The sequence below is a fragment of the Carettochelys insculpta genome, chromosome 5 (genome assembly GCF_033958435.1).
Source record: "Carettochelys insculpta isolate YL-2023 chromosome 5, ASM3395843v1, whole genome shotgun sequence".
Lineage (NCBI taxonomy): Eukaryota > Metazoa > Chordata > Testudines > Carettochelyidae > Carettochelys > Carettochelys insculpta.
The window spans coordinates 114201932-114228142 of NC_134141.1; the positions used below are offsets into that span (position 1 = coordinate 114201932).

At 43.8% G+C, this 26211-nt stretch overlaps 1 protein-coding gene across 1 annotated transcript in view; it reads left to right on the forward strand.

The window, feature by feature from the left end:
* MYO5B (myosin VB) overlaps positions 1–26211 on the forward strand; it is a 375576-nt gene that overhangs the window by 181230 nt on the left and 168135 nt on the right. Inside the window, exons 6-9 of the mRNA XM_074995787.1 lie at positions 9132–9275; positions 12732–12813; positions 21197–21304; positions 24488–24597. Of these exons, the coding sequence (XP_074851888.1) occupies positions 9132–9275; positions 12732–12813; positions 21197–21304; positions 24488–24597 (444 nt within the window). The remainder of the gene's footprint in view (positions 1–9131; positions 9276–12731; positions 12814–21196; positions 21305–24487; positions 24598–26211) is intronic.

A 26211-nucleotide genomic window follows, 5' to 3' on the forward strand; every position in this document is an offset into this window, starting at 1 on the left:
TAAGTAGATCCTTTGACCTGAATGAGACTCTTATCTAAACAAAGTTAAGCCAGTAAACAAGACTGACTATGGCTACGTCTACACTTGTCCCCTTTGGGTAATCAGGCTGATGGGAGATGACCAGTGAAGTGCTATGATGCATATGCAGCGCTTCATTAGGCTAATTCTCCCCCACAGCAACTTCGAAGTGTCAGACTTTGAAGTGCCAGCATGCCGTGTATCTGGGGGCACTTCAAAGCGCCTTTACTCCTCAAAATTTTGTGGAGTAAAGATACTTGGAAGTGCCTGTGGCTACATGGAATGTGTTCGACACTTCGACATTGCTGTGGCGGGAGAATTAGCCTAATGAAGTGCTGCATATGCATCATAGCACTTCATTAGTAGTCTCCCATCAGCCTGATTACCATTCCCCTTTTGAAGAAGGGTGCACATGTAGATGTAGCCTATGTGAGTAAAGCACATTCATTCACGTTTACAGCCCTTGGGCCTTATAATTGAGGCAGTGGTGTTTCTGATACCTCGATACCAGAGCATGGGCCTCTCCTTAAATAAATAATACAACATTAAACCTCAAGAAAGGTTCCTGAATTTGAGTGCTGCTATAGTTAGGGATTTTTTTCTTGTTAGCTCCATTATTTAGTGTTTTATGCTTGGATATTGAATCTGATCTAGATTTAGGGGGCCCATCACAGTAATATCTGATCATTACTTGAATATATCTGTAAGTTACCAACCACATTTTTGCAGGGGTTGCCACTGGGTATTTTTAGAGAGAGAAAGTGGATGAAATGATATCTTTTACTGGACCATCTTATTTTGGTAAGATATAAGATATTGCCTCCCCCACCTTGTCTCTCTAATATCCTGGAATCAGCATGGCTGCAAGAATGCTGCATACAATAATGGCAACTTTTAAAATGATATTTAACAAACTATACTAGTATAACCCCAGCACCTAGCTGTGGTTCACTGTCTCGGGTAGTGGCACCTTGACCACTTCTCAGTGGAAGAATGTGTCCTCTACAGCCTAAGCTGAGGTCCAGCTGGCCTTTAGCTCAAACTGTAGAGGCCCCTGCGCTAAGCTCCAGAGGTCCCAGGTTGAAGTCTGCCTGTGGGTAGTTACACCTGCACACCAGGTTATACAGAGATGGTATATGGTGCTTGAGTGTGCTGTAACAGCTCTGCTGCTCAAGCTGATTCCAGAATGATCACAGAAAATTAGTGAAATGTGGGCACGTGTTCAGATATAGCATTGTCCTCCATGCCTTAATTCATACATCCCCTCTGACTGGAGCTCCCTTTCTGATCCCATCCACTATATCCCCTTTCTCACCTTTTTGAAATCCCTTCTCAACATCCACTTTGAGATGGTGCATAAATGGTGACATCTCTCACAGGGTGGGTCTACACTTGCGCCCAGCTTACGATGGGACATGGTAATCAAGGCCATGGGAGATTACTAATGAAATGCGCCAGTGAATACGCAGCACTTGGTTAGGCTAATTTTCCCCCGTGGCAACTCTGAAGCGGCAAACTTCCAAGTGCTGGCATGCGTGTAGCTGCAGGCACTTTGAAGTGTGGAGTAAAGGGATTTCGAAGTAGCGCAGCTACACGCATGCTGGCACTTTGAAGTTTGAAGCTTTGATGTTGCCACAGGGGAAAAGTAGCCTAATGTGCCTAAAGTACTTCATTAGTAATCTCCCATGGCTCTGATTACCGTGCCCCCTTCGAAGTTGAGGGCAAGTGTAGACAAGCCTACATGGAATTATAAAACCACAGTAGAGTCTTTAAGGAGTACTTCATTAAAAACATATGCATGCTCCTCCTGACTGACCTGCAAGTTTTACTGCTTTCTTCATCTCCTCTTTTGCTTTCTCTATCCCAGGTTGTCCTCTTGCTTTAGACTGTAAGTCCTTGAGCTCTTGAAAGCGGGGAACTCTGGTGTAAATGGCTAAGAATATTTATGGGTAGTGTAAGTAATCAAACACGCAACTATTTAAAAGAAAAATCATCAACTACCAACACCTGCCCCTTCTGTGATAAGATAAGAATCAGGCTGATCAGCCATCAAAGGACTCACAAGTAGGAGGGTGACATGAGGACATCCGACTCATTATTGAGTGACTGCCAAGATGATTGAAAAGAGCACTAAATGTTTCAAAATCAAGCATTCAAAAATTAGTAAATGGCCTGTGCAACCTCTTGGTTCTCATTATGATATGATCTTGAATTACAGGATCACATACTACAGGCTGATCCTCTCTAGTCTGGCATTCTCTCATCTGGGAACATCTGCAGTCCGGCATAATTTTAGTTATCCAGATGACCATTTATTGTGGGTGTGGCCAAGTTTCTCGTGGTCCTATAAAGTTGTTTACAGCTACCAGCCCTGGCTCTCAGTGTTCTTAGCTGTTCAGCTGTACTTTACCCATACATTTCTTCTAAGAGCTCAGTAAGTAGCAGAAGTGTTGGTAATGCTGCTAGACAATGTTTGCTATTTCAAACAGCACTGTGTTACTGCTCACTAGGGTACTATTAGTGAGCACCAGTAGGGTCTACATGGACCAATTAATGCACAGCCATTTAATGAGTTTTAGGAATCACATCTTCATATTCACCGTTGGTACTCCAGGTATACAAGCACTTAGACTCCCAGGTTCCAGCCTTGACACGGACAGCCTTGCCGTGTTGCTTTGAGTTATTTATTTTCTCAATGTCTCTAGTTTGTCCCTTGTAAAATAAGGTTAATAGTTTTTATTTGACAGTTTTGCTGTTATGGCTTATTGATTTGTGAAGTGCTTTAGTGATGATCTAAGTAGTACTGTGTTTTCCCTTTGCAACTTTCATGATCATCATCAACCACTGTGGGCTCAATGCCCGTTGGTGTCTGATGCCTCTCTCACTATTTCCTTCCATCTTTCCCTGTCCAGTGTCGAGTGGCTTAGTTTCTGTTGATGAGCTCTGCACCAATCTGCTATATCATCTACTCGTTCTCTGGGGGTCTGCCTCTCCTGTTTGAACTGTCCATTATGCCGGGTCTTGATATTTCGTTCAACATTCATTCTACACATATGCCTGAATAGCTGTAACTTCTGTTATATAACCTTCTGCAGCAGGTTCTCTTTCAGCTGTATCTTCCTATATAATTTCTTGTTGGTGACTTTTGCCTCCATCCTCTTCTCAGGATCTTTCTATAACAACTCCTCTCCAACACCAATATCCTTCTCTTCAAATCCTTCATTATCATCCATGTCTCGCATCTGTACAACACGCTGTTGAATACACACATTTTCAAGATGCTCATTTCTAAGCTAATCTTTCTTCATTTCTAAGCTAATCTCTTTGCTTTTCCAGATCTTACCTGTTGCCGTCAAACTCGCTCTTGCTTTCGCTATTCTAATTGCTATTTCCTTCTTACAGTCTAGATCAGTGGTTCCCAAACTTTTCGGCATCACGTCCCTCTTTTGATTTTTGAGAAATCCTCACATCCCCCACTTCTTCTTTACCATCATTCAACTCCCCCTTAACAAAAAATTCAATTCATAATATAAAATAAACACAAAAGCCTGATATAAAAATGTTGTTTAAAAATAAGCACAAATAATTTTTCTTGGCCCCTTGTGGTTGCCTGGTGCAGCCCCAGCTGGTCAGCTGCCTGAGCCCTGTGCCAGCCTCCAGAGCTGCCCATACCAGCCATCTGCCCACCTGAGACCTGCGCTGCCAGAGTTGCCCACCTGAACCCCATGCTGCCAGGGCCAGCCACCCACTCGCCCACCAGACGCTGGGTCAGCCATCCACCTGACCGCCAGCTGCCTGAGCCCTGTGCTGCAGGGACCAACCACCTGCTCGCTAGCCACCCGAGCTGCCCGCCCAAGCGCCACGCTGCCAGGGCCAGCCGCCCACCTGCCATCTCGAGCTGCCTGAGCCCCATGCTGCTGGGGCCAGCCTGAACCACCCAAGCCCCACGCTGCTGGGGCCAGCCACCAAAGCCCTGGGTTGCTGGGGCCAGCTGCCTGAACCCCATGAGCCGCACAAGCTGGGCAGCCACCCGAGCACCACAGGCCTTGCGAGCTGCCCACCTGAGCCCCTCTCCTGTCCTCCTACTAAGCCAGGCATCCCCAGCACCTCCATCTTCCTCCTCCTCCTCCCCAGCCCACACTCTCTGTCATTTGCACAAGGCAGCTAGCTCCATGTGGGTCTTTGCTGGCTGTCTGTTTTTCATAGCGGCTGCACCAGGTCGCCCATGTAAAATGGCAGGCACTGAAAGCCGGAAGCAAAGGCTGGATCTTTCATCAGGTGGGGGGAATGATGGGGGATGCTAAGTCACATCGTGCCCCAACCCTGGAATTTCTTCATGCCCCCCCCCAGGTGGGCACGCCCCCCCCAGTTTGGGAAACCATGGTCTAGATCATACGTTATGTTGCTGTCCAGATATGTGAACTTCTTTACATTCTCTATTTCAATCCCATCTACACTGATCTTCCTTCCTATTTCCTTACCTTCAAATACCATTGTTTTTGTTTTATCAATGTTCATAATCAGTCCGTACCGCTTCTCTTCCTCATTCAGCACCTGCACGATTTTCACTAGCTTCTCCTCATCTCCCTCAATGGTAACTATATCATCCGCAAACCTCAAGTTGTTAATTTTTTTTCCTGTGCACAGATGTCCCTTCTACCCCTTCCTTAATCTTGTCCACCACTCCCTCTAGATGCATGATGAAGATACTTGGTGATATTGGATCTCCTTGTCTTGTACCTCTACTCGTTCTAAACCAACTTCCCAATACCCTGCACGTTCTCATCACTGCCTCCACATTGTCAATGATATCCTTCAACAACCGTATCCGTCTGATATCCATTCCGTATGACTCCAACACTGCCCAAGCCACTTTCTGATCTATACTGTCAAATGCCTTCTGAAAATCCATGAAGCAAGTGTGTATGTTATTGTTCTTTCATCGAGCTTTCTCTGCTCTCAGTCTTAGTGCCAATATCTGCTGTACGGTACTTCTATCTTTCCTGAACCTTGCTTCCTCGTCCAGTAGATGTTCTATCTGCGATCTTAGTCTTCCATTAGTATCATCATCAACACCTTGTCTAGATGACTTGTTAGGACAATTGTTCTGTAATTCTTGCACTCCAGTGTATTTCCTTTCTTGTGTGTTGTCACTTGCATGGATCTTGTCCTTCAGTGCCTTCCCTTCTTTCCATGCTATATTACACAGTCTGTGTATTTCCTGAATCAAACTTTCTCTGCATATTTGATCATCTCCCCTGCAGCCTTACCATTTCCAGGGCTCTTGTTATTGTTTAGTCATTTCACTGCTCTTTTTACTTCCTCCTCCAAAATATCAGTCTTGCTCTCGAAGCTCAGTGGAAATTTCTCTTTCAGTTTTTTGATCAGTCTCTCTGAGACACTTGGGTCCAACTCTGCTTTGTATAGATCCGTGCAATATCTCGTCCATCGCTGCGCAATCTTCTCCTTGTTCATGAGCACCTCTTTGTTCTCATCTTTGATCGCCATCTGCTTTAGCGGCCTCTTCCTATTAATATTACTAATCATCTTAAACGTCTCCCTCGTCTTACATTCACCATGATATCTCTCTGTATCTTCACACTTCTCCTCTAACTATTTTGCTTTATCTTTCTGGCCGCTTTCCTTACCTCTTCACATTTCACCATATATTGCTGTTCTCTCCACCCTACTCCCAGCTCAGAAACATCCCTTCTGATCTTCAAAGCTCTCTTCTCTTGGACCAACTTCAGTGTCCCCTGTGTGATCCATTTCTTGTTGATCTGCTCTTCTTCCAGAACAGTCTGCTCAATTGCTTCTTCTATTGCTGTGGCTATCCCTTCCACTCTCTCATTTAGGTCTTTCTCTGTGGCCGCATTCCTAATCTTCTCTTTTGAGCACTGCTCTTTACGCATTCTTTCTTTCTTCCTCCTTGCCTAGCCTCGCCACCTATCTCTTCTTCTTAAACTGTCTCTTAGACTTTCTCTTGAGTTTTAGCTTGATGTTCGCAATCACTGGACTGTGGTACAAGTCTATATCCGCTCCTTGGAAAGTTCGACACTTCTGTACTGATGTTACCCATCTTCTTAAAATCATATCTATCATTCTGGGACTTCCCGGCATTCGATTGCCATGTCCACTTTCTACTGTCCTTTTGTTGAAATTTTATGTTGCAGATCACCATCTTATGCTCCGTAGTGAACTCTACTGGTTTCTCCCCTTGTTCATTTCTTTCTCCGTATCCAAACCTTCCCATGACTCCCTCCCAACCTTTGTTACCTGTTCCAACCTTCATGTTCCAGTCTATTCTGATGATCAACACATCTCTCTTCGGTATGTTCTCCAGCATCTTTGTCAAGTCTTTATAGAATAGCTCAATCTCTTTCTCCGTACTGTCCAATGTGGGTGGATACACCTGAATGACCGAGATGTTGAACGGTTTTGCTTCGGATCTCGCTACCATCATTCTTGCACTCACCAGTTTGTATCCTAACAATGCTCCTCGAGTCCTTCTTAGCAAAAGATCTACAGCTCCTGCCTCATGCTTCGTTTCGTTCCCTGACCAAATGACTTTGCGACCGCGTATCTCTCCCAGTGCTGTCCAACCCATCTCTGTCAGTCCAAGTATACTACATCAGTGTCTCTCCATCTCCTTATGAAGCAGCTCTAATTTTCCAGTCACCCACAGTGTTTGGACGTTCCATGTTCCAACTGATAGCATATGTGCTAGTTGTAATTTTATTTCACTAGCCAACTTACTGACCTAACTCTGATCGCTAGATTGGTGTCATGGACCTTGTTTTTCTGGGTAACATCAGAGCCAGCATCTTTTATCATTTAGTCATACTGGCATCAGATTTCATTCGTATTGTTGTTTCGCGGTCAGTATATCATCACTCATCTGACCAACCCTCCCCCTTTATCCAGGCTTGGGCCTGCCATGGAACCCCTAGAGGCTTCATGGCGGAGTTTTTGCAACTTTGGAGGAATATAATAGTATCTCTATCATATTAACTGAAGTAAGGGAAAAAAGGTATCGCAGTTAAACAAACTAGCATGAACCATGATGGCTGCCTATTGAGTTCTTTCCAGCAAGATCTAGATGATAGCCATGATGCTGGTGTGTGTGGAGATTTGTAGGTTAGACTGTTGGATTCCTAATGCATGAGGATAAATGGCTGCAGACTGACGTGAGGATATGTACCAACCCGTATGTACCCCGTTGCATGGAATATCTGATATTTTCAAATACATATACACCAGTTGTCCCCTAATTGCTGAAACAAAGAGGGATATAAGCATAGAAGCTTTAATACCATTTCTTGTGACTGAGGAGATACGGGCCAAAGGGGCAATTGTTCCTCGGCTCAGTGTTTCAAAGGGGCTCGGAGCACCAGGCCCTTATGAATTGCTGCAACAGAACTGCTGTGTACAGCTGTGGGAAGGGGAATGCTATGGTCTAGGTGATGCTGAGGGCTGAATGCCCTAGGGCTCCACCCCTTCTACCCTTGGTTTCACCTCTTCTGGGGTGCAGGGCCAGTCCCTTTTGCCCAGAGAGGTGCTGCTTAATACTTATTTAGTTGATGGTGGTTGACCTGCTATTCTGGAGCTGAGTATTCCAAATCTTGTTACCCTTGGTTCAAATGGGCAGGTGAATTGACATCCGTGATGCATTCAGCATGCTGATTCCTTGAGTTTTCTGGCACCAATCAAGCTTTAATATCTCTTCATCTAGGAGATGCTTCAGGCATCTTATCTGACTTGAAAACACAGTTCATTCTTGTGATTCCACAGTCTGAATTTCCCTCTGTCAGATGCTATAAATGCTCATTGCTTGCTCTACTCTTTGTTAGATTCTGACTGCAGATGTTAGCCAACCGCAGCTGGGTAGTTTTGTGGCTGTATGTGATAGGTAGTGGTCTCTGACATGCAGCTGGATTGTCATCTGGTCCCAACATTAAGGTAGAAAACTCTGAGCTTCCCCCATTGAAATGGACAGATGAAAATTGTAAGCTTAGTTTTCTCACCTGCAAATCTCTGCTGCTGATCACTGTAGGGGTTACGAAACAAGTAGGGAAAAACGTGGGTCATTCAGAGTGAATTAGAAATGCTATTGCCCGGGAGACACTTCATTCTTTAAAACAGGCAAGACAATAATATTACTCTAATTATTCCATAGCCATTTTTAACCATGAAGCCCATTAGCAGACGTTTATGTGTAACCTCTAACAGTAATACATGGGTTAAGCACAGTTCTGGTTGTGGTATGTCCTGGGGATTGTATGTAACCTAGGGTCTCCCTGCAGCTGCTCTGAAAAGTAGTTTGACATTCTTTGTACTTCCCCCTCCCCCCAAAGCATATATATCCTCTGAGGATTTAGCTAAACAGGTTTATGCTTTATTTGAAATCGTCTCTCTTCCTGTCTTCCTAATACTGACCAATAGACTAAACATATGTCTACACTGGAGCTAGAGGTTAATTTCAAGCTCTGGTAGATGTACCCATACTAGCTGCAATCAGACTAGCACACTGAAAATAGAAATGTAGCTTTGAGAGGCGCTAGCTGCCAAAATATGTACCTAGGGTCTCAGATGGGACCGTCTTTAGACTGTCTAGCCTGTCCTGCCGCTCACACCACTGCAGCTACAGGTCTATTTTTGGTGCACGCACTCAGTTAGAGCTAGTGCAAGTGTGTCTACTTGTCCTAGAAATTATACTCCCATGGAGACATACCCGTAGAAGTAGGTGAGTGAAGGCTCAGGCGTGGCTGTGGAATTTCAGTGATGTACTGTCTGTAATTATTGAGAATGCGAGAACATTGTTGAGTTGCTAATACTCTTATGTGATAAAACTCTTTGAAACTAAAACTGCATGTTGATACAGTGAACTTGGCCATATCAAAGATCATCTTATTACTTTGCCTTCCATAACTTTACTGCACTTTGAATTCTCTGTCTACCTCCATTTGGGAATCCTCTCTCCAATACTCACTTGCCCACTTGTGTGCTAGGTTTTGTTTACTTTTAGGCTTCAGAGAGCAAAAATTGTCTTCCTGAAGTGATGTGCAAACTTACAAAAATAATCTTTTGTTCTTAATGTGTTCTATTTCATACAGGCAATTGGAAATGCTAAAACAACTAGGAATGATAATAGCAGTCGCTTTGGGAAGTACATTCAGATTGGCTTTGATAAAAGATACCATATAATTGGTGCCAACATGAGGACGTATCTTTTGGAAAAATCAAGAGTTGTGTTCCAGGTGAGTTCTGCAATATTTTCCTTTGGTCTCCTTAATTTTTTTTAATTAAATATAGATGAAAACATTCCCTTTTTAAGTGAAACTTATGGCAGTCTCTGCCTTTGAAGACTAGTCTAGCAAATTTTGACAGTTGTTCTGAGTTACCATGTGAAGACATATGATGATGGATCTGATTTTCAGCGCTCACTTTGTAGCATTGTTCTGTTTTTAAAAAAACTTTTTGAAAGATCCATCTAGTTCCAAATCTTGTCTTCCAACAGTGGCCAATGCAGGTGCTTCAGAGGGAGTGAACGGAACAAGTCGTCATCAGGCGATCTCTCCCCATCACCCATTTCCAGCCTCAGACAAACAGAAGCTAGGAACACCATTCCACCATACCTGGCCAATAGCCATAGAGGAACCTGACCTCCATGAATCTATCTAGTTCTTTTTTGAATCCTGTTATACTCTTGGCTTTCACAACATCCTCTGGTAAAGAGAGTATCCTGTCTTCTTACAGTAGCTGGTGCCAAATGCTTCAGAGGAAATGAACAGAATGAGGCAATTATTCAGTGATCCAGCCCATCATCCAGTTCTAGATTCTAGCGATGAAAAATTTAGGGAAACCCAGAGCATAGGGTGGTACTCTCGCTTTATTCATTGTCCAGCTGTACTCTAAATATGCTAGTGAAACATACCATGATTGGTTTGTACTCTGACTGTAAATGTAATATCTGTGAGCGTGCCTGGAGCTCAGGTATCATGCTTTGTGTTACTTTTTGAAAAAATCAAATCAAATCAAATAAATGAAATGAATTGGAAATGCAGGAACAGAGTGAACAGGATAAATACCAGGCATTAGGTCTCTTGTTCCATGTGGCTTGAAAAAAGGGTAAAGTAGAATTATGTTTATTAATATATTAAGCTAGGAAATAAATGTAGTAGAATTTTGTAGTTATTTAAAATATTGAAAGCTCAAGATGAGCACACCAAAGAAAAAAAAAAATAGTCTCAGCCCCAGGTTCTCAGCAGAGATTTAATGGCAGGTGGGTAGTGGAGTAAAAGTTGTATGTTTTGTAATACTTTGTTCGTTTATCTGTGTGGCTTATTTAATAAGAATTTGGGGAGCTATTTTCTTCAAACAATTCACTGTAGTATTTTAATTACACCTTCTTTCCTTATATACTGTCTTGCTTTTCAAATCCCTCTACGTAAATGATGTATGCAGGAAGACTTCTCAATAACAGCATATGTGTGACAAATAACAAACAGTCGTGTAGCACGTTAGAGTCTAACAAATTGATTTGGTCATGAGCTTTTTGTAGGTAAGACCCATTGCTTTAGGTAATTGGAGATTATACATATACACACATACCTCCTTAACTTTTTGCATATGAGCAGTCTTTTTAATGGAGCTGCTCATCAGCTTAACTTAAGGCACCGACTTAACAGGCCATTAACTGTGTGTATTGTGTGTCTGTTGTCAGGACAGTAAGGATCATAAGAGATACACATTAGTTTTATGTGTAGGTGTGCGCGCCATCAGGTTGTCTGTGCTTTCTGTATCTTAGCTAGTTGACTGGACCTAGTTCAGCAAAGCACTTAAGCACATGCTTCTGTACTTGGTAGAATAGGAGCCTGGGAGAGAGCATTTGCTGTCTTCTAGCATTTGCACATTGCCAAGCATGTTTGCAGAGCTCCAAGCATGATTCACAAATAATAGGAAAATTTTGTATTTAAATATCCCCTTTGATCTTGAAGTGTTCCCAAGCATCACTGTTCTTACCAATAGCTACTGAAACCTTCACTTAGTTAAGGCGCTCTTCATTCATAAACATCAAAGTTTTTGCTATAAACTGGAATCTTGGCTGAGCCTTCAAGTTTCAGGGCTTTTGATGTGTGCTGTAACTACTCTGGACATCCAGCTCTTCTGAGGGGCTTTGATACCTGATTTCAGCAGCTGCAGACAGTGGGGACAACACTCACCAGGCGCCCGGGGTCATGGGGGGAGGTGGGCCCAGCTCTGTGCCCCTGGAAGAGAGGGAAGCCATGGACAGAAGGGGTGGGACCCCCTGCCTGTCTCTGACCATGGCACTGTCCATCCCTACCCCCTCCTGAGCCGCACTGCTGTGGTACTTCAAAGGATCTGGTGCCCCAGCCACCCCCAGTGGCAAAGTAGCTGCTTTGAAATGCTGGGCCCTGGGACAACTGTTCCCTTTGCTTCCACCCTCTGCCCTCGCTCAGCAGGCCTTCCTGCAGATCAGTCAGCATCCTTACAGCTGCTTCCCACTGCCCCCTGACGATAGCTCTATGTCTTCACATAGAAATTCGGGTCATTGGCAGATTCTGCGACAGTGGCTGGGCTGAAGAGACATAAGTGTAAGGAGCATAGTAAAGCTCTTGTGCTTTGGGTTTGATCCACAGTAAAGATGGCTGCCCGTGATTTAAGAGGAGCTGGCTAAATCTTGCCACGCACTTTTTCTCTCTAAATCCAAAAAGGTTAATTTCATATTAAGGTGGAAGCAAGATTTGTTCCTCTTCCCAGTGCTACTTATATACAGTACCTCCTTCGGCTTCCAACCTCAGGGGTCCTCCCTCCATCCCCAGCCAGGGCTCCCGCAGCAGGTACAGCCAGCCGGGGCTGTGCCCCAGCTGTCTTCCAGCCGCAGGAGTCGGGGCTTCCCCCACACTCAGGTGGCTGGATGCTGCTGGCTGGAGCTCCGTGCCCCAGCTGTCTTCCAGCCGCAGGAGTCGGGGCTTCCCCCACACTCAGGTGGCTGGATGCTGCTGGCTGGAGCTCCGTGCCCCAGCTGTCTTCCAGCCGCAGGAGTCGGGGCTTCCCCCACACTCAGGTGGCTGGCTGCTGCTGGCTGGAGCTCCATGCCCCAGCCGACTTCCAGCCATAGGGGTCCCTGTGCCTCCCCAGCTCCCTGCAGTCTGTGAGTGACTCCTAGCCCCTAAGTGTGACTCTCCCCTAGCCCCCTGCAGCCCTGAGTGTGACTTTCCCAGCCCACTCTAGCCCCTTCCAGCCTGAGTGTGACTCCCCTAGTCCCTTCCAGCCGCTGAGTGTGACCTCTCTAGACCCCTGCAGCCCCTGAGTGACTCCTAGCCTTTGAATGCGACTCCCCAAGCTCCTGATTATGGGGTTTAAGCTGAGGGGAGCAGTTTGGAGATGAGTGTCTTTCCACCACCACAACTCTGATTAACTATAGTAAATGTAGTGTTATTTTATGAATATATTTCCCTTTTTCTGTGAAACAACTATTATGAATATATAAACATGAGGGGGGCTCAATTTTATATTCTTGCCTCAGTCACAAAACTGGCTCTGTCTTCGCTCCAATCCCACTCTCACTCTGCCATTTTTGAATTGCTTTGGGTCACCAAGTCTTCCTGAATTGTCAAAATGGGTCACTGTCTGGAAGAGGTTGGGAACCGCTGCTCTAAAGTAACTAACACCTTGGTTTTGTTCTTTAGGCAGAAGAGGAACGAAACTATCATATCTTCTATCAGCTGTGTGCCTCTGCCAGTCTGCCAGAATTTAAAGACCTTGCACTAAGTAAGTATGCTAATCCCTCAGCCCATTCAGAGCTCTGAGGTGCTTGCTACCTACATCCTGTCCTTTGCAATAGCAACACATTGGAAACCATTACTTTAAATAAAGCCCTGTAAGTTCTCATTGGATAGCTTGTGAGTGCCAACTGTGGAACTCGACAGTTTTCCAAAGAGTTTTAAAGGAAAGTACTTTTGGAAGCTTTGTTCTCTTGTCGATGTTTGTCCCAATCCTATCATCAGAGTATGGTGCTCCTTGATCAGATTAAATATCAAGGCTGCAGTAAGGCTCAGACTGAGGTTGCTGCTGTGCTCTACCTCATGTCATCAGTCTCACTTCAAAATTGGAACAAATGACAAACTTGTGCAGCCTACTGGGAGAGATTCAGATGCCTCCCAGTTGATTAGCTAGGTTTTTTTTAAATTTATAATGATGATGCAGATTCACACATGCCTCGGTACACAAAAACAATCACTTTGCAGGTGGATAGGGCGACCATATCTCCTTGTCCCAAATACAGGACAGGGATATATGTGGGGGAGCAGCAGCTCCTCCCAGATCCACCAAGACCTGGAAAGCTGGGAAGGAGGCAGCAGCTGCCAGCTCCCCCTGGAGCCGAGGGAAGCAGCAGCCACCAGTGTTCCCCAGGAGCCCTGGGGAAGCGGCAGGGATGCAGCAACCGCCCACACTCCCCACTCTTCCCCGAGGCTTGGGGAAGTGACCTACCTGCTTTCTGGCCAGCAGCTGCTGATGGAAAAGGTCAGCAGGGGCAGGGGCCAATTCCAGGACAATTAGTCCCTTTTTAAAAAAAAAAATAAGTCGGGATGCCTTTTTGACATCCCAAATATGGAACTGTCCCGCCAAATACGGGATGGATGGTCATCTTGCACATGCATGGAAAAAATCAGCACATGGATGGAGAAGATTAGAGGGAACATTGGAAGCTAGTATTGCAAGTATTTGGGGACATATTTGTACTACAAAAATATATCTGGTGTGATGAACAAAGCAGCAGGGCCCTCAGACTTCTGATGTTCATGTTTCCTAGAAGATAGAGCAGATGGTAAGAAGGTAAAACTCCTGGATTCAACTTGTCACTTTGGTATAGATGCCCATGGCCTTTCCAAAGTCCACTGCATATCTTACTGCTGCATTTTAACTCTCTAGATATAATATTTTGGCTTGCTAGTTTGCTGTGTTGACTAAGTAAGGTAGTGGTGGACAACCTGCAGCTCATGGGCCAAACACGGCTCTTCAGAGTAAACTGCTGGTGGATCACTAGACAGGTTGTTTAACTTGTGTCCACAGGTATAGTGACCACAACTCCCATTGGCTGCAGTTTGCCATTCCCAGCCAAAGGGAACTGTGGGAAGCAGTGTCAGGTTCAGGGGCATGCCAGCTGCTTTTTCCCACAGCTCCCATTGGACAGGAACAGTAAACCACAGCCAGTGAGAACTGCAGGTGACTGTACCTGAAGAGGCAAGGTAAACAAACTGTCTGGCCACCTGCCAGCCGCTTAACTTGATGAGCTGCATGTGGCCCACAGACCCAGATTACCCATGACACACCCAAATTCAGTAAAGTGTATGAAGATCCTTGGATGAAAGGTTCTGTGCAGATGCAAAGTATTATCAGCTTCTGGTTGTTAATTATTGTTGCTTGTTGTCAGAAATGTCACTTCCCAACAAAATGGTAGCCACAATCTCCAATGTGAGAAATTTCTAATGTAACTAGGAACATATTTTCCATTTTATTAACAAATTCAGATGTACTGAGAATTGTTTCCTCACGAGCACTTGTAGCCTGTTTTCTGAACAGTAGGTACTCTTTCTTTCGATGCTCTGACTTCTGTTTTTTTTCAAAGAGCTCATGGTAGAGCAATATACTAATAGACAAAAAGCAAACAATGTGCCCTAGAGATGGAAGCGTTATTTAGAGCAGTGAAACTGCATTTTGTTCAGCATAAGCAGGGCCAGCGCTGATGTCTGAGCAAACCTGTGCAGACATGTTTGCCCACATTGAGGCATACGATAAAGTAGAGTGATAGACAAAAAAGTGCTCTTTATGCAGAAAGGAGAATGAATCACTTGGATGAAAGACTGAAAGGAAATATAAAGGCACTTCCCAGCACCACCACCTCTCATTTTCTTTCTGTGCTGTGCTCAGTAGGGATGGATTGTAAAAGCCAAGGTAAAGATTTTAAAAAAAAGAAGTGTTGCCCTTTTACAGGAGTCTCTAGAAACACGGCACAACCTGCAAGAGCCTTAGCATGTGAAAAGTCAGAATGTTGTTGGCTTGATACCAGTCAATCATCTGAATGAAAGTCTAAGGTTAAAAGCCTTTTCAGAGTTCTTTGTGGCAGATTGTATTCCTATGGCCTGTTCTTGCTCAGCATTCCTCACAGATAGGAATGGAAGATTCTCAGAATAGATACAAGCTAGATGTGCCCTAAGGGGTATGTTTCCCTGAACATGGTCTCTGATCTGAGAGCTCACGGAAGCGTCCTTATTCAACTCTTGTGACACAGCTATGAAATTCGTATAATAGCTGATTTTCTGTGGTGTCTGCAACCTGTAAATCTTTAATGCATCACAGCAGTAACGTCTCGGTGTGTATCATTATGTACAAATTGTTAGCAAAGAGATGAACTTATGTACCTGAATGCCCAAATCATACCGCTGGGTAACACAGAACTGTTTCTAACTTGAATAGTCAGCTTGACTCAAGAGTCATTGCCTGAGCGCTCCTCACCCCCGAGGAGGTTTCAGAATACACTAGCTAGCACATTCTAACATGCACTTTCTAAAACTCCTGGGTAGGCAACGCTAATTGTACTTATGCACCTGCTAGCTGGTGGATTTGTAGCCAAGAGGGAAGATTCAGTTTCGATGTACCTATTTAACCCTGCTAAAGTGCAGCTTGCCTTTCTTCACTAGACTTTGAGTGCGCCGGCCAATGTGGTGTTTAAAAAATCCTTCTCCTAGGTCTAGGCAAGACAAACCCAAAAGTGTGTACATGTGAGCATTGCATCATGTTACCGTCTTGTGATTGAGCATAACATGTCCATAAAATGCACTGATTGTGGTTGTTTCCACTGTGGAAGAATAACAATGCTCAGCCCTTGCAAAGAACAGCACCGATTTCAGTCATTCAGTTCTCAACATCCCTACCAAAGAGGTACTAATTCCCACTTAATAATAATAATATATGGAGACAAACATCTCATAGAACTGGAAGGGACCTCAGGAGGTCATTGAGTCCAGTCCCCTGCCGTTTTGGCAGTGCTAAGCACCATCACTTTTTTTTTTTTTAAATTTATTAGCCTCAGATCCCTAAGGAGCCTCAAGGAATGAGCTCACAACCCGGGGTTTAGCAGGCCAATGCTCAAACCACTGGGCTATCCCTCCCCACCTCTCACTTCACACCTGGGGAAACGGGAAGGATATGGACTCACTGAAAAATTTTTTTTGAGACACCTATTTCCATGTAAAATGGACAGACAAGGTACAATTAGTTTTACTTAAGCATAGCTAATCCTGTCCCCCCTTGTGAAATTTACCTTGACTGGCTACACTGAGGTCAAAGTTACCTGTGCTTTGTCTCGGCTAGGACTTTTTATGAAGATAGTTGGCTTCACATAAGTGGCAGGCTTTTCAGTGCATGGGGAGGGAGGGAAAATCAAAGGTAGAGAGATGAAGAAAGTGCCTAGGCATGTCAAACCCATGTCAGAGCTGGATTTGACCTAGAATAGAGTAAATCAGCTCAAGAAACCCCATTTCCCATTCCTGCAGCCCTACACCCCAATTCTCTCAAATATTGGGCGTACCAGGCACTAAGGCCTGGATTATGCATGAAACTTAGTGTATGTCTACACTATGGGGAAGATGTACCCAATTGATAGAGATGCGTAGAATTCAAATATCTGGAGTTGGCGGTCAACCTCTGTACTACTCAATATCACAAGGTCAGTGGGAGAGTTTCTCCCATCGATCTCCCTCTGTGTAGACAGCCAGGTAAGTCAATTGCAGATAAGTCAATTCTAGCTGCACAGTTAACATAGCTAGAATTGTGCATCTGCAATTGACTTACCTGCCTAGTGTAGACCAAGCCTTAGTTCAACCTCGCTACAGCACTCTAGTTTTCATGCCCCATGTGATAACCTCAGGATTCACCGCAGATACAGCTAGGTCAGTGGAAGAACTCTTAAATCAACTAGCCACCACTTCTTGGAGAGGTGGATGACCTACATCAGTGGTAAAAACCTCTTCTGTCTATACTGGAAGCATCTACATGAGTAACCTATGCTAGAGATTGGGCCACACGAGTGGCTCTCTTTCATCTCAGTGAGCCTCAAGATAGTTGTAACCAAGAGGGTGTCTTGGGATAGGGTAGTTTTGCTGACGGTGCCTGCATGTCTCGAATTTGCAGGGTGTGCCCATAGATGTAGCAGTGCTTTGATTAGATGCAGAGTCGGGGCACTGTGCTCTTAGAGTTTTGTGCAGTCAGCCAATGCCTCACTTCACACACCCTTGCTTTACATGCGTGCAACTGGGGTGTCCTGTGGAAGGCACACCAGGGGTCATGTGCAGCCCCTTAGGCAGGAGGGGCTGGCCAGCAGCGGGTGGACTGGGTGGAAACTAGTGAAGCTGGGGGGCCGGCACCAGCAGAAGAGGTCTGTGCTATCCCCTGCACTCACCGGCAGCAGGGAGTGGGGATAGAACAGCAAGGACCCTGCTGGTGGCTCTGGGCCTCCAGCTTCACTAGTCCCCTATACCACCTCAGCTGGGGAAGGAGTTGGGATGGAACAAGGTAAGGCTATGGGTGGAAGGGCAGGGAGAGGGAGCGGGGAGTTGTTCCAGTTCTTCCCTGGACTGGGCACATGGCTGGTACCTCCCTGGGACTCCCCTCGCCAGTCACACCTGGGTGTTACTTTAGCAATTCTGGTAGGAAAAAACTACACAGATGGAAACCAGTGGGATTTGGCGACCCTTCACGTGGGCAGTAGTCTTGTGGGCTTCACGTGATGGCAGCAGGTTGCTCACCACTAACCTACGCTGTAATGGCACAGCGCCAGCACTCCAGGTGTGCTGCTGAGTTGTGAACGTAACCCAACTGTTGAACTTTCTGTACTAGCCTGCAGAGCGTGTGCATGGGAGTATCACTGTGCCACAGACCATTAATTCCACACGCTATGCAGATTTTCAGAGGAAGGTTTTCAGAATCTGAGCCATGACAAGGCTGCAAAAGAGAAAAAACTAGAAAGAAGCAAGTTTCTCTTTAGAGACTCTCTCTCCTTTTTCAAAAATTACATTTTAGTCAAAGCCCTAAAATTCATTGTCAGTCCCTTTGGATCTTAAAACATGCCCTGATGTAATTAACCCAAGAGAACAGAAGCAAGAAAGAAATCCAACTGGCAACCACACAAATCCTCTTCATAAAGCTTTAAATAGAAACCCACACCCAATCCAATACCTTGCGGGCTAGCTTTCCAGTCGCACACTACCCAATAGCACAATATTGTGCTGGCTGTTTCCATTAAGGGTCCTCCCTGAAGACACTGAATTTGAAAGCCAGACTCATAACTGTGTAAAGAAGCCTTCTGATTTGCCTGGGGAAGAACAATCTTTCACTCTTCAGTGCTGCCAGATTTGCGAGCAGAAATGGCATTTTGAGGAGTACATTTAAAAAGACTTGTTAACTTCCATGGATCTCGGCATATTCCACACAAAGGGACGCCAGCAGGTTAGAACAACACTGAATAACTCATCTATCACCCATTTGGAAATGAGCGCATTCATTACTTATTTCTAATTTTCCACCAGAACAATGGGAGTTATTTAGCACCCTGAAATCATAGGGTTGGAAGAGACAATCAGGAGGTCATGGAGTCCCATCCTTTGCTGAAAGCAGAACCAATCCCAATTAAATCATCCCAGCCAGGGCTTTGTCAAGCTGGGACTTAAAGACCTCTAGGGAGAGAGATTCTACCACCTCTTTAGATAACACATTCCAGTGGCTTCACCATTCTCCTGGTGAAATAGTTTTTTCCTAATATTCAATCTAGACCTCCTCCACCATAGTTAGAGATCATTGCTCCTTGTTCTGTCATCTTTTACCCCTAAGAAGAGCCCCTCTCTACCCTGTTTGGAACTCCCCTTCAGGTAGTTGAAGGCTAATATCAAACCCACCCACTTCTCTTCTACAAAACAAAGCAGCAGAAATGTAGCACTTTAAAGACTAACAAAATGATTTATTTGGTGATGAGCTTTCATGGGACAGACCCACTAAATAAGCCCAAATTAAATTAATTTAAATGTAGGGTGTAGTAGGTACTGTTAATTGCAGAGCATGAGACAATGTTCCAGATAAAGGCTGTAATTCACCTCTCTGATTTCTGTCGGATTAATGCTATAGCCTGCTTTCCCTGTAGTATATATGCACAGGTCTCATGGGTCATTTCACATTAGTAGAGTAAAGCCAAACAGCGAAATCTAGATCTGCCAGACAGAAGAGAATTCTGCTGAAAACCTTTAGAAATTCCAGTTTAGATTTTTCTTCTGGTTATCTTCCTATCACAGCACTTTGAGGCTGTGTCTACACGGGCACAAATCTTTGAAATAGCCATATTTCAAAGATCACTCGTGAGGCGCTGAATTGAATATTCAGCGCCTCATTAGCATTAGGACGCTTCCGGCTGCGGTGCTTCGAAAGCACATGGCTCGGTGCAGCTACACGGGGGTCCTTTTTGAAAGGAACCCACTCCTTTTGAAATCCCCTTATCCCACTCACTGATCGGAATAAGGGGATTTTGAAAGGTGTGGGTCCTTTTGAAAAGGACCCCTGTGTAGCTGCGCTGAGATGCACTCTTTCAAAAGCGGTGCTTTCGAAGCACCACGACCGGAAGCGTCCTAATGCTAATGAGGTGCTGAATATTCAGTTCAGCGCCCCATTAGTGATCTTCGAAACGGCCACTAGTGTGGCCGTTTCGAAGATTTGTGCCCTTGTAGACACACCCTGAAAGTTTTTGGCAAGGAGCACTATGGCATGTTTTTGGAATAGTCATAAATGTGGCTGTGTTGGATGGCAAAGCCCAAAACCTAATCAATCAAGCACAGGACTGGCAACTGGAAGTCAATTTTGTTGCCCCTTTTCCCAGTGACAAGCCTCGAGTGTGGTATCCACCCACCCTTTTTTTTATACACAGCTTTTAGTTATGTCTCAAAACCAACCACATGGGATGCTGTCATTCCACAGGTAATCTGAGGCTCAGAAGTTAAACTGCCCCAAGATCACATTGCAGATGTTTTGGGTATGACATTGACCATCTGGTAAATTCATGACCTTCCATTAAAGTATAAATCACTTTAGTTGCCCACCTGTGTCTGTTTCTGCAGATTGCTAAAATGCATAAGCAAAATATGAAAAGCAGAGAGGTGGTCACATATTGTATGGAGTTCCCCAAAAAATTACTTGAGTAGAAGTGCATCTGCTTTCACTTGTGGGTACATGAGTACTGTGTGTGTGTGTGTGTGTGTGTGTGTGTGTTTCCGTTAAGTAGTTTTCCAGAGGGACACCGGTGACTAGTACTTAAGTACATTCCCCCCAGGCAGCTGTACTTTTACTCAAGTAACTTTTGGAGTACTTATTCCACCTCTGGTATTGCATATATTGTATAATATACCACTGTGCTTAGAACGCACCTAGGAAATTTCAGCTTGCTATGTGTCATAAAAAAATACCATAAAGCAGAACATTATTCTACAGTACTGCTCTAGATTGCTGGATATTTCTCCTCCATTCAGTAGCAGCCCGTTGTGTAATTGCCACTAGGTTTTGCACAGGTATATCTAGTTGTAACTTAGAGACTAACTCTGACATACAAGAAGGATCCAGCTGCTCCTCTCTGTTGAGTCAGCACTGCAGGGGTATCTGGACTAGAATGTTCTTTGTTATGAAAACAAGCAGATCTGACTGTGTGCATGCACTGTTTTTGCATAGTATCAGAGGGGTAGGGATGTTAGTCTGGATCTGTAACAGCAACGAAGGGTCCTGTGGCACCTTATAGACTAACAGAAAAGTTTTGAGCATGAGCTTTCGTGAGCAAAGATTCGCTTCATCAGACGCTGGTCATGGATTTCCTTTGCTCACGAAAGCTCATGCTCAAAACTTTTCTGTTAGTCTATAAGGTGCCACAGGACCCTTCGTTGCTGTTTTTGCATAGCGACTTTTTAGAGCAGAGCTTTATTTTAAGGGGCTCATCTGCATTCCAGAGGTGGGTAGTCGTGGTGACTATCAGGGATGTTGTAAAGTACAAGTAAATGTAACCAGCAGGTGTTGTGCCTCTTGTATTTTGCTGTTTTGTTGATTCTGTGTTTTGATCTTCTCCTAGCATGTGCTGAAGATTTTTTGTACACTTCTCTGGGAGGCGACACAACTATTGATGGAGTTGATGATGCTGATGATTTTGAGAAAACCAGACATGCTTTCACGCTCCTGGGTAAGGAAGTATATTAAAGGGTCCAGTTGAAAAGCTCCTAGTAGAGTATTTGGTTGACAGTGTCTTGCGAAGTTTTTCAATACTTGGCAGAACTCTAATGTAACCATCAGAGGCATAAATCCATTTTCTCTTTCACCTGCTTGGCTTGTACTTTGCTCTCCGGTTAGGGAATGTGGGAGGATTATACCACGTTTCTCACGTGCTTATCAATATTCTAGTGAAAGATGGGACAATCAGGAAAATGATTGACGAGAAATTACTCCAAGTTGCACTTTTTAGGTTAAAAGTGACATGGCAGTTTTGATTTAGTCTTTTTTCCCTTTTAGTCTGTTTCCAGACAAAAATACCTTGACTTTCTAACTTAGTTCCTATTGCTGTCACTGCATACACCATCCTACCATCATCACCAATTATTGGTGCAATAGAAGTAAGGGGCCAAAGTAGATTGTAGTCTATACATATATAGTTCACCTTGTAGTCAATGTAAACACTAACGGCAAGACTGTCCCAATATTAATAACCACATGCAGTGTTCCTATAGGGCGTAGTACATCAATCTGCCATCTAGGTGACCTGACCAAAATGCAGACTACTTGTATGGAAAATAATTTTTAATAGAGCAAATAATAGGCACTCACCAAATCTGGCACACTTGCAGTGGTTTATTCCTATTTTTTAACCATAGTTGATATTTTAAGTGTAATTTTTAGCTCCTCCATGCACTTCATTTTATTTCTTTCTGTTTTGGAAGAGGGGTTGTTAGCAGTGTGCGTGCTGCCTGTTGGATAGACGAGGGATAATTCCTGTAGCACTGTTACAGGTGTTTCCTTCACTTACTCTTACAAGCATCTCTGCACCCAAATTTCTGATGTACATATTTTTCTCTCTAATGTCTCCTGACTCAATCTCAGGGTCTCTACTCCATCCTTGAGCTTTTTAGCTTCTGCTGCCTGTGAGGCTGTCTGTCAGTTATCTTCTCCTTCTTAACATCTTGCTCATGCCAGGGTTTTGAGACACTATCCTCCCATGGTTCTCTTGTTCCTCCAACTCATTTGTGTCTGTCTTTGCTGGCAGCTCCTTCTCTGCTGGAAACTAGGGGCATCGTCAGATGGCATCTCTTTGCCCCTATTCTTTTTCATTCCCCCTCCATTTCGTTCCATCTCGGGTCAGCTGCAGTGCTAATCTGATGACTCGCAAAGTTCTCCCCACCATGGCTCTGTCTCCTTTCCAATTCCATATCTTTTCCTGTTGCTGTCACATTCCACTCTTGGATGCCTTTTCATGCTCTTAAAAGGAACGTAGCCTGAACAGAGGCATTGTCTGCATTGGCATTTTCATTGTTTAAAACCTTTGCCACTTCGGGATGTGAAAAAAACAACCCCGAATGACAAAAGTTTTAATGATGAAAAGTGCCGGAGTGGTTTTATTTTGCTGCTAGGAGAGTTTTCTCCCAGTGGCCAATAACGTCTACCCTGTGCACCTTACAATGGCGCAGCTGCAGCAACATAGCCACGCTGTTGTAAGGGGTGCATCGCCTGAGCTGCTTGTTTTTTCCCTTTCAAATCTTCTGCACTTTCTGCTGTCATTTGTCACTCTAAACCCATCACCAGCCTTGCCATTGTTCAGCCAGGTAACCTGAATTTTTGTTTCCTCCTTTTCTTGCCTTTCTCCCCAACAGGCAGCATCCATATCCTGGTCTTTCTTCTTTCTTAATATGTTCAAGAGCTGAATGTTTGTTTCCTTTCCCCTAGAGTCCAGTCTCTTAAGTCCTCCTTACACCCTGCAGTGTCCTCCTCTGATCTCCCATAGACACTGCTCCTGCTTTAGTGTCTGCATTTTGTGTGGACTCAAGTCAACTTCCCTCCGTCAGTTCGATCATGTCACCCACACTGCTCAAATCCCTTTGCTGGTTTTATGTCTTCTCAAGTCCCCCCCAACCCACTAATGCCCCAAGCCTATGTGCACCTGTGAGCCTCTCCTAAAATCACCACCACGCCCTCTACCCCTCAGCTGTTCATGCATGACGTAAACTCCCTCTGCTCAGTTGAAAATCCTTTACCCTGCCCGTGTTGACATCTGATAGACAGTGCGATAGAGCACCCAAGTTTTACTGCTTTTGTTATCTCTAGATTATCTTTTCCATCACTCTTGAAGATAAAAAATATCTCTGGAACTGTAAAGATAGGCATGACCAACTGAGAACATCCAGAACAAGTCATAAGCCTATAGAATATGTAGTGGGGACCAGGCACTGAACATATTAAAGAGGAATAGTAATGTACTGAGATTTGGTATGGGAACGAAATTCACATTTCTGAGAGTGATGCTCCTGCTGGAGATGCTAACAATCTGTCAGAAAACACTTGTGGAGGAAAAGTCTTGCCCTAGCAAAGGAAGGCCATGACAAGTATGTCTGTTGTGCACTTGCAAGTGGTGTGGGTTTTATTGATATGCAGTTTTGGATATGCAATTTTTTTTGCGTGCCCCAGAACTTTAAATTGGCAGGTGCAAAATGCAAATTGGCCCTGCACACTGAGCAATCAGACATGTAGCTAAGAAATTAAGGGCTGCATCGCATGACCCTTTCCTGCTGATAATCTCTCAGTCATGCAAATTATCCTGCTGACTCCAGTGGGGACTATTTGGGTAAGTGCTTCCCCTTGGCATGATTAATATCCAGTAACAATTTTCAATAGTAGTTTACATCAGTAGGTAACTTAGCATGACTTCATTGGCATTAGCCTGCAATTTGTATGCTGCAATTGTTTGTTCTGTCATACAGCTATTACAGTTAAGCATTTTTTTTTCATTTAATGCTATAAAAAACAAAGCAAGCGCCTACACTGTCTCCTCTGCAGCTGGTTGAATTTAAATCCAAAATAAGTTTAAATGATCATCATAGAGAAGTTTCGCAGCTTTCATGCAAGTTTAAAATAGTATCCAATCCATCTGTAATAAAGTCGCCTTGATATGACTGTTTAGGGTGTGAAGATTTTACAGTTCGTATGAGAAGCTCTTCTGGCAATCTCAGCTGTCACCTTGAATGATGATATGTTTATTGAGAGCATTCTGACTGTTTTTGAAATCATCTGTCCAGAAGGGAAATTGAACTGTAGAAATATTTTAAAAGAAAGTAAAATGCTTTTTATGTTGTGAAAATTGGATGTCAGTTGTTTCTTTCAGGAGTGAAAGAGTCCCATCAGATGAGCATTTTTAAGATAATTGCTTCCATCCTGCACCTTGGAAATTTGGAAATTCAAGCAGAACGAGATGGAGAGGCTTGTAGTATCTCAGTAAGTTCCTGGCAGGCTCAGAAAATGCTGATTGTGGAATTTAGTGCATTCCTAAATCCAGCAAAATAGCTTATCTCTTGTTTCAGAGGATGACAGAAGTGTGTTTATTAATACTGTAACTTAATTTTCATTTATTTTCTTTTGTTTTATTGTTTTTTAGGAAACTTGTCAATAAATCTCTTTTCCTTGATGGTTGTCTCTTCCCATCTAGGAAATAATGCAGTGTCACTTGTTTTTGTAGCACACCCGTATGGCAACATGATTCTTTGATTATTTACTTGGTATTCAAAATCTAATGTTATCTGAGTCTTTGCAATGTTCCCTGGAGCAAAGGTCAGGGAATTAGGGAGAGTATTGCAAATGTCAAGGTAACAATAAAGACACACAGATACTGTAAGTCTTACCTCCCACGCTAAGCAAAACTGGCAGATTTTTAAATGCAAGCAGTGTATCAGACTCAGTAGTGCTGTCCACAGAACAGCATTTGGGAATATTAACCCTGAATCAGAAGCAGCTGGTGAATAAGAATCCAAAACAATGGACTAATGTAAATGTAACTCACTCCATTGGCTTAAGTTGCCTGGTTATGGATTTCCTTTAGAGGCAGAATTTGGCCAGGCATTGTGTCTCGGTCAATACTTAGGAGATTTAAAGAAGAATGGTGTGGGAATATCTTTTCCCCTTTCAGACTGTAATAACTTCCAGTGTGTGGCCAAAGCCATTTCCCTGTGTTCTGATGGTTCTTTTGATTGCTGGGTTAGATTTAGGACTTATGTTGCAGCACAGACTTTTAGATACGGTAGTAACTTGGAGTGCCATTGATTATGTATGTATTTTTGGGTGCCCAGCTTGAACTACCTTTTAAATGGTCTGAAAGTGTCCTTTTAAAACCAGGCTCATTTAAGATATTTCCAACTGTTATCCACGATTCAGCACTTCTGAAATCACTTTTCAAAATGCTGGCCTGTCTGCATGAGGGTAAATGCTGGAATAATGAAACAGTCCTATTGTGCAACTAATTAAATTATCCGATTTTGGTTGCTGGAGTTCAGAGCAGTGAGAAATGAGGCTGAAATATAACTATTCAGTATGCCCAGTATCACATAGATAGCAAAACACAGCTGCTAAGACCCATATTTATTTATTAAAAGAATTCTAAAAAGTTTCCCAACTGATTCCTTCCAGTGTTTTGTGTGCTTATTCAGATAAAATAAGTTAAAATAGTGATTATGTGGCTAGGTTTGTTCTACCAATTACCACCATGTCCTATATTGAATACTGTATTCTTAATTAAAATATAGGGATGCGCTGCGCACATACAGCTTTCAAGTATCGGAGGGGTAGCCGTGGTAGTCTGGATCTGTAACAGCAACGAAGGGTCCTGTGGCACCTTTATAGACTAACAGAAAAGTTTTGAGCATGAGCTTTCGTGAGCACAGACTCACATCTGATGAAGTGAGTCTGTGCTCACAAAAGCTCATGCTCAAAACTTTTGTTAGTGTCTAAGGTGCCACAGGACCCTTCGTTGCTGTTACATACAGCTTTGTTAACCTGGAGATACAGTAGTGTGCAGTTAGCTGTACACAGGACAATTTGTTTTAGGTATTTGGCAAT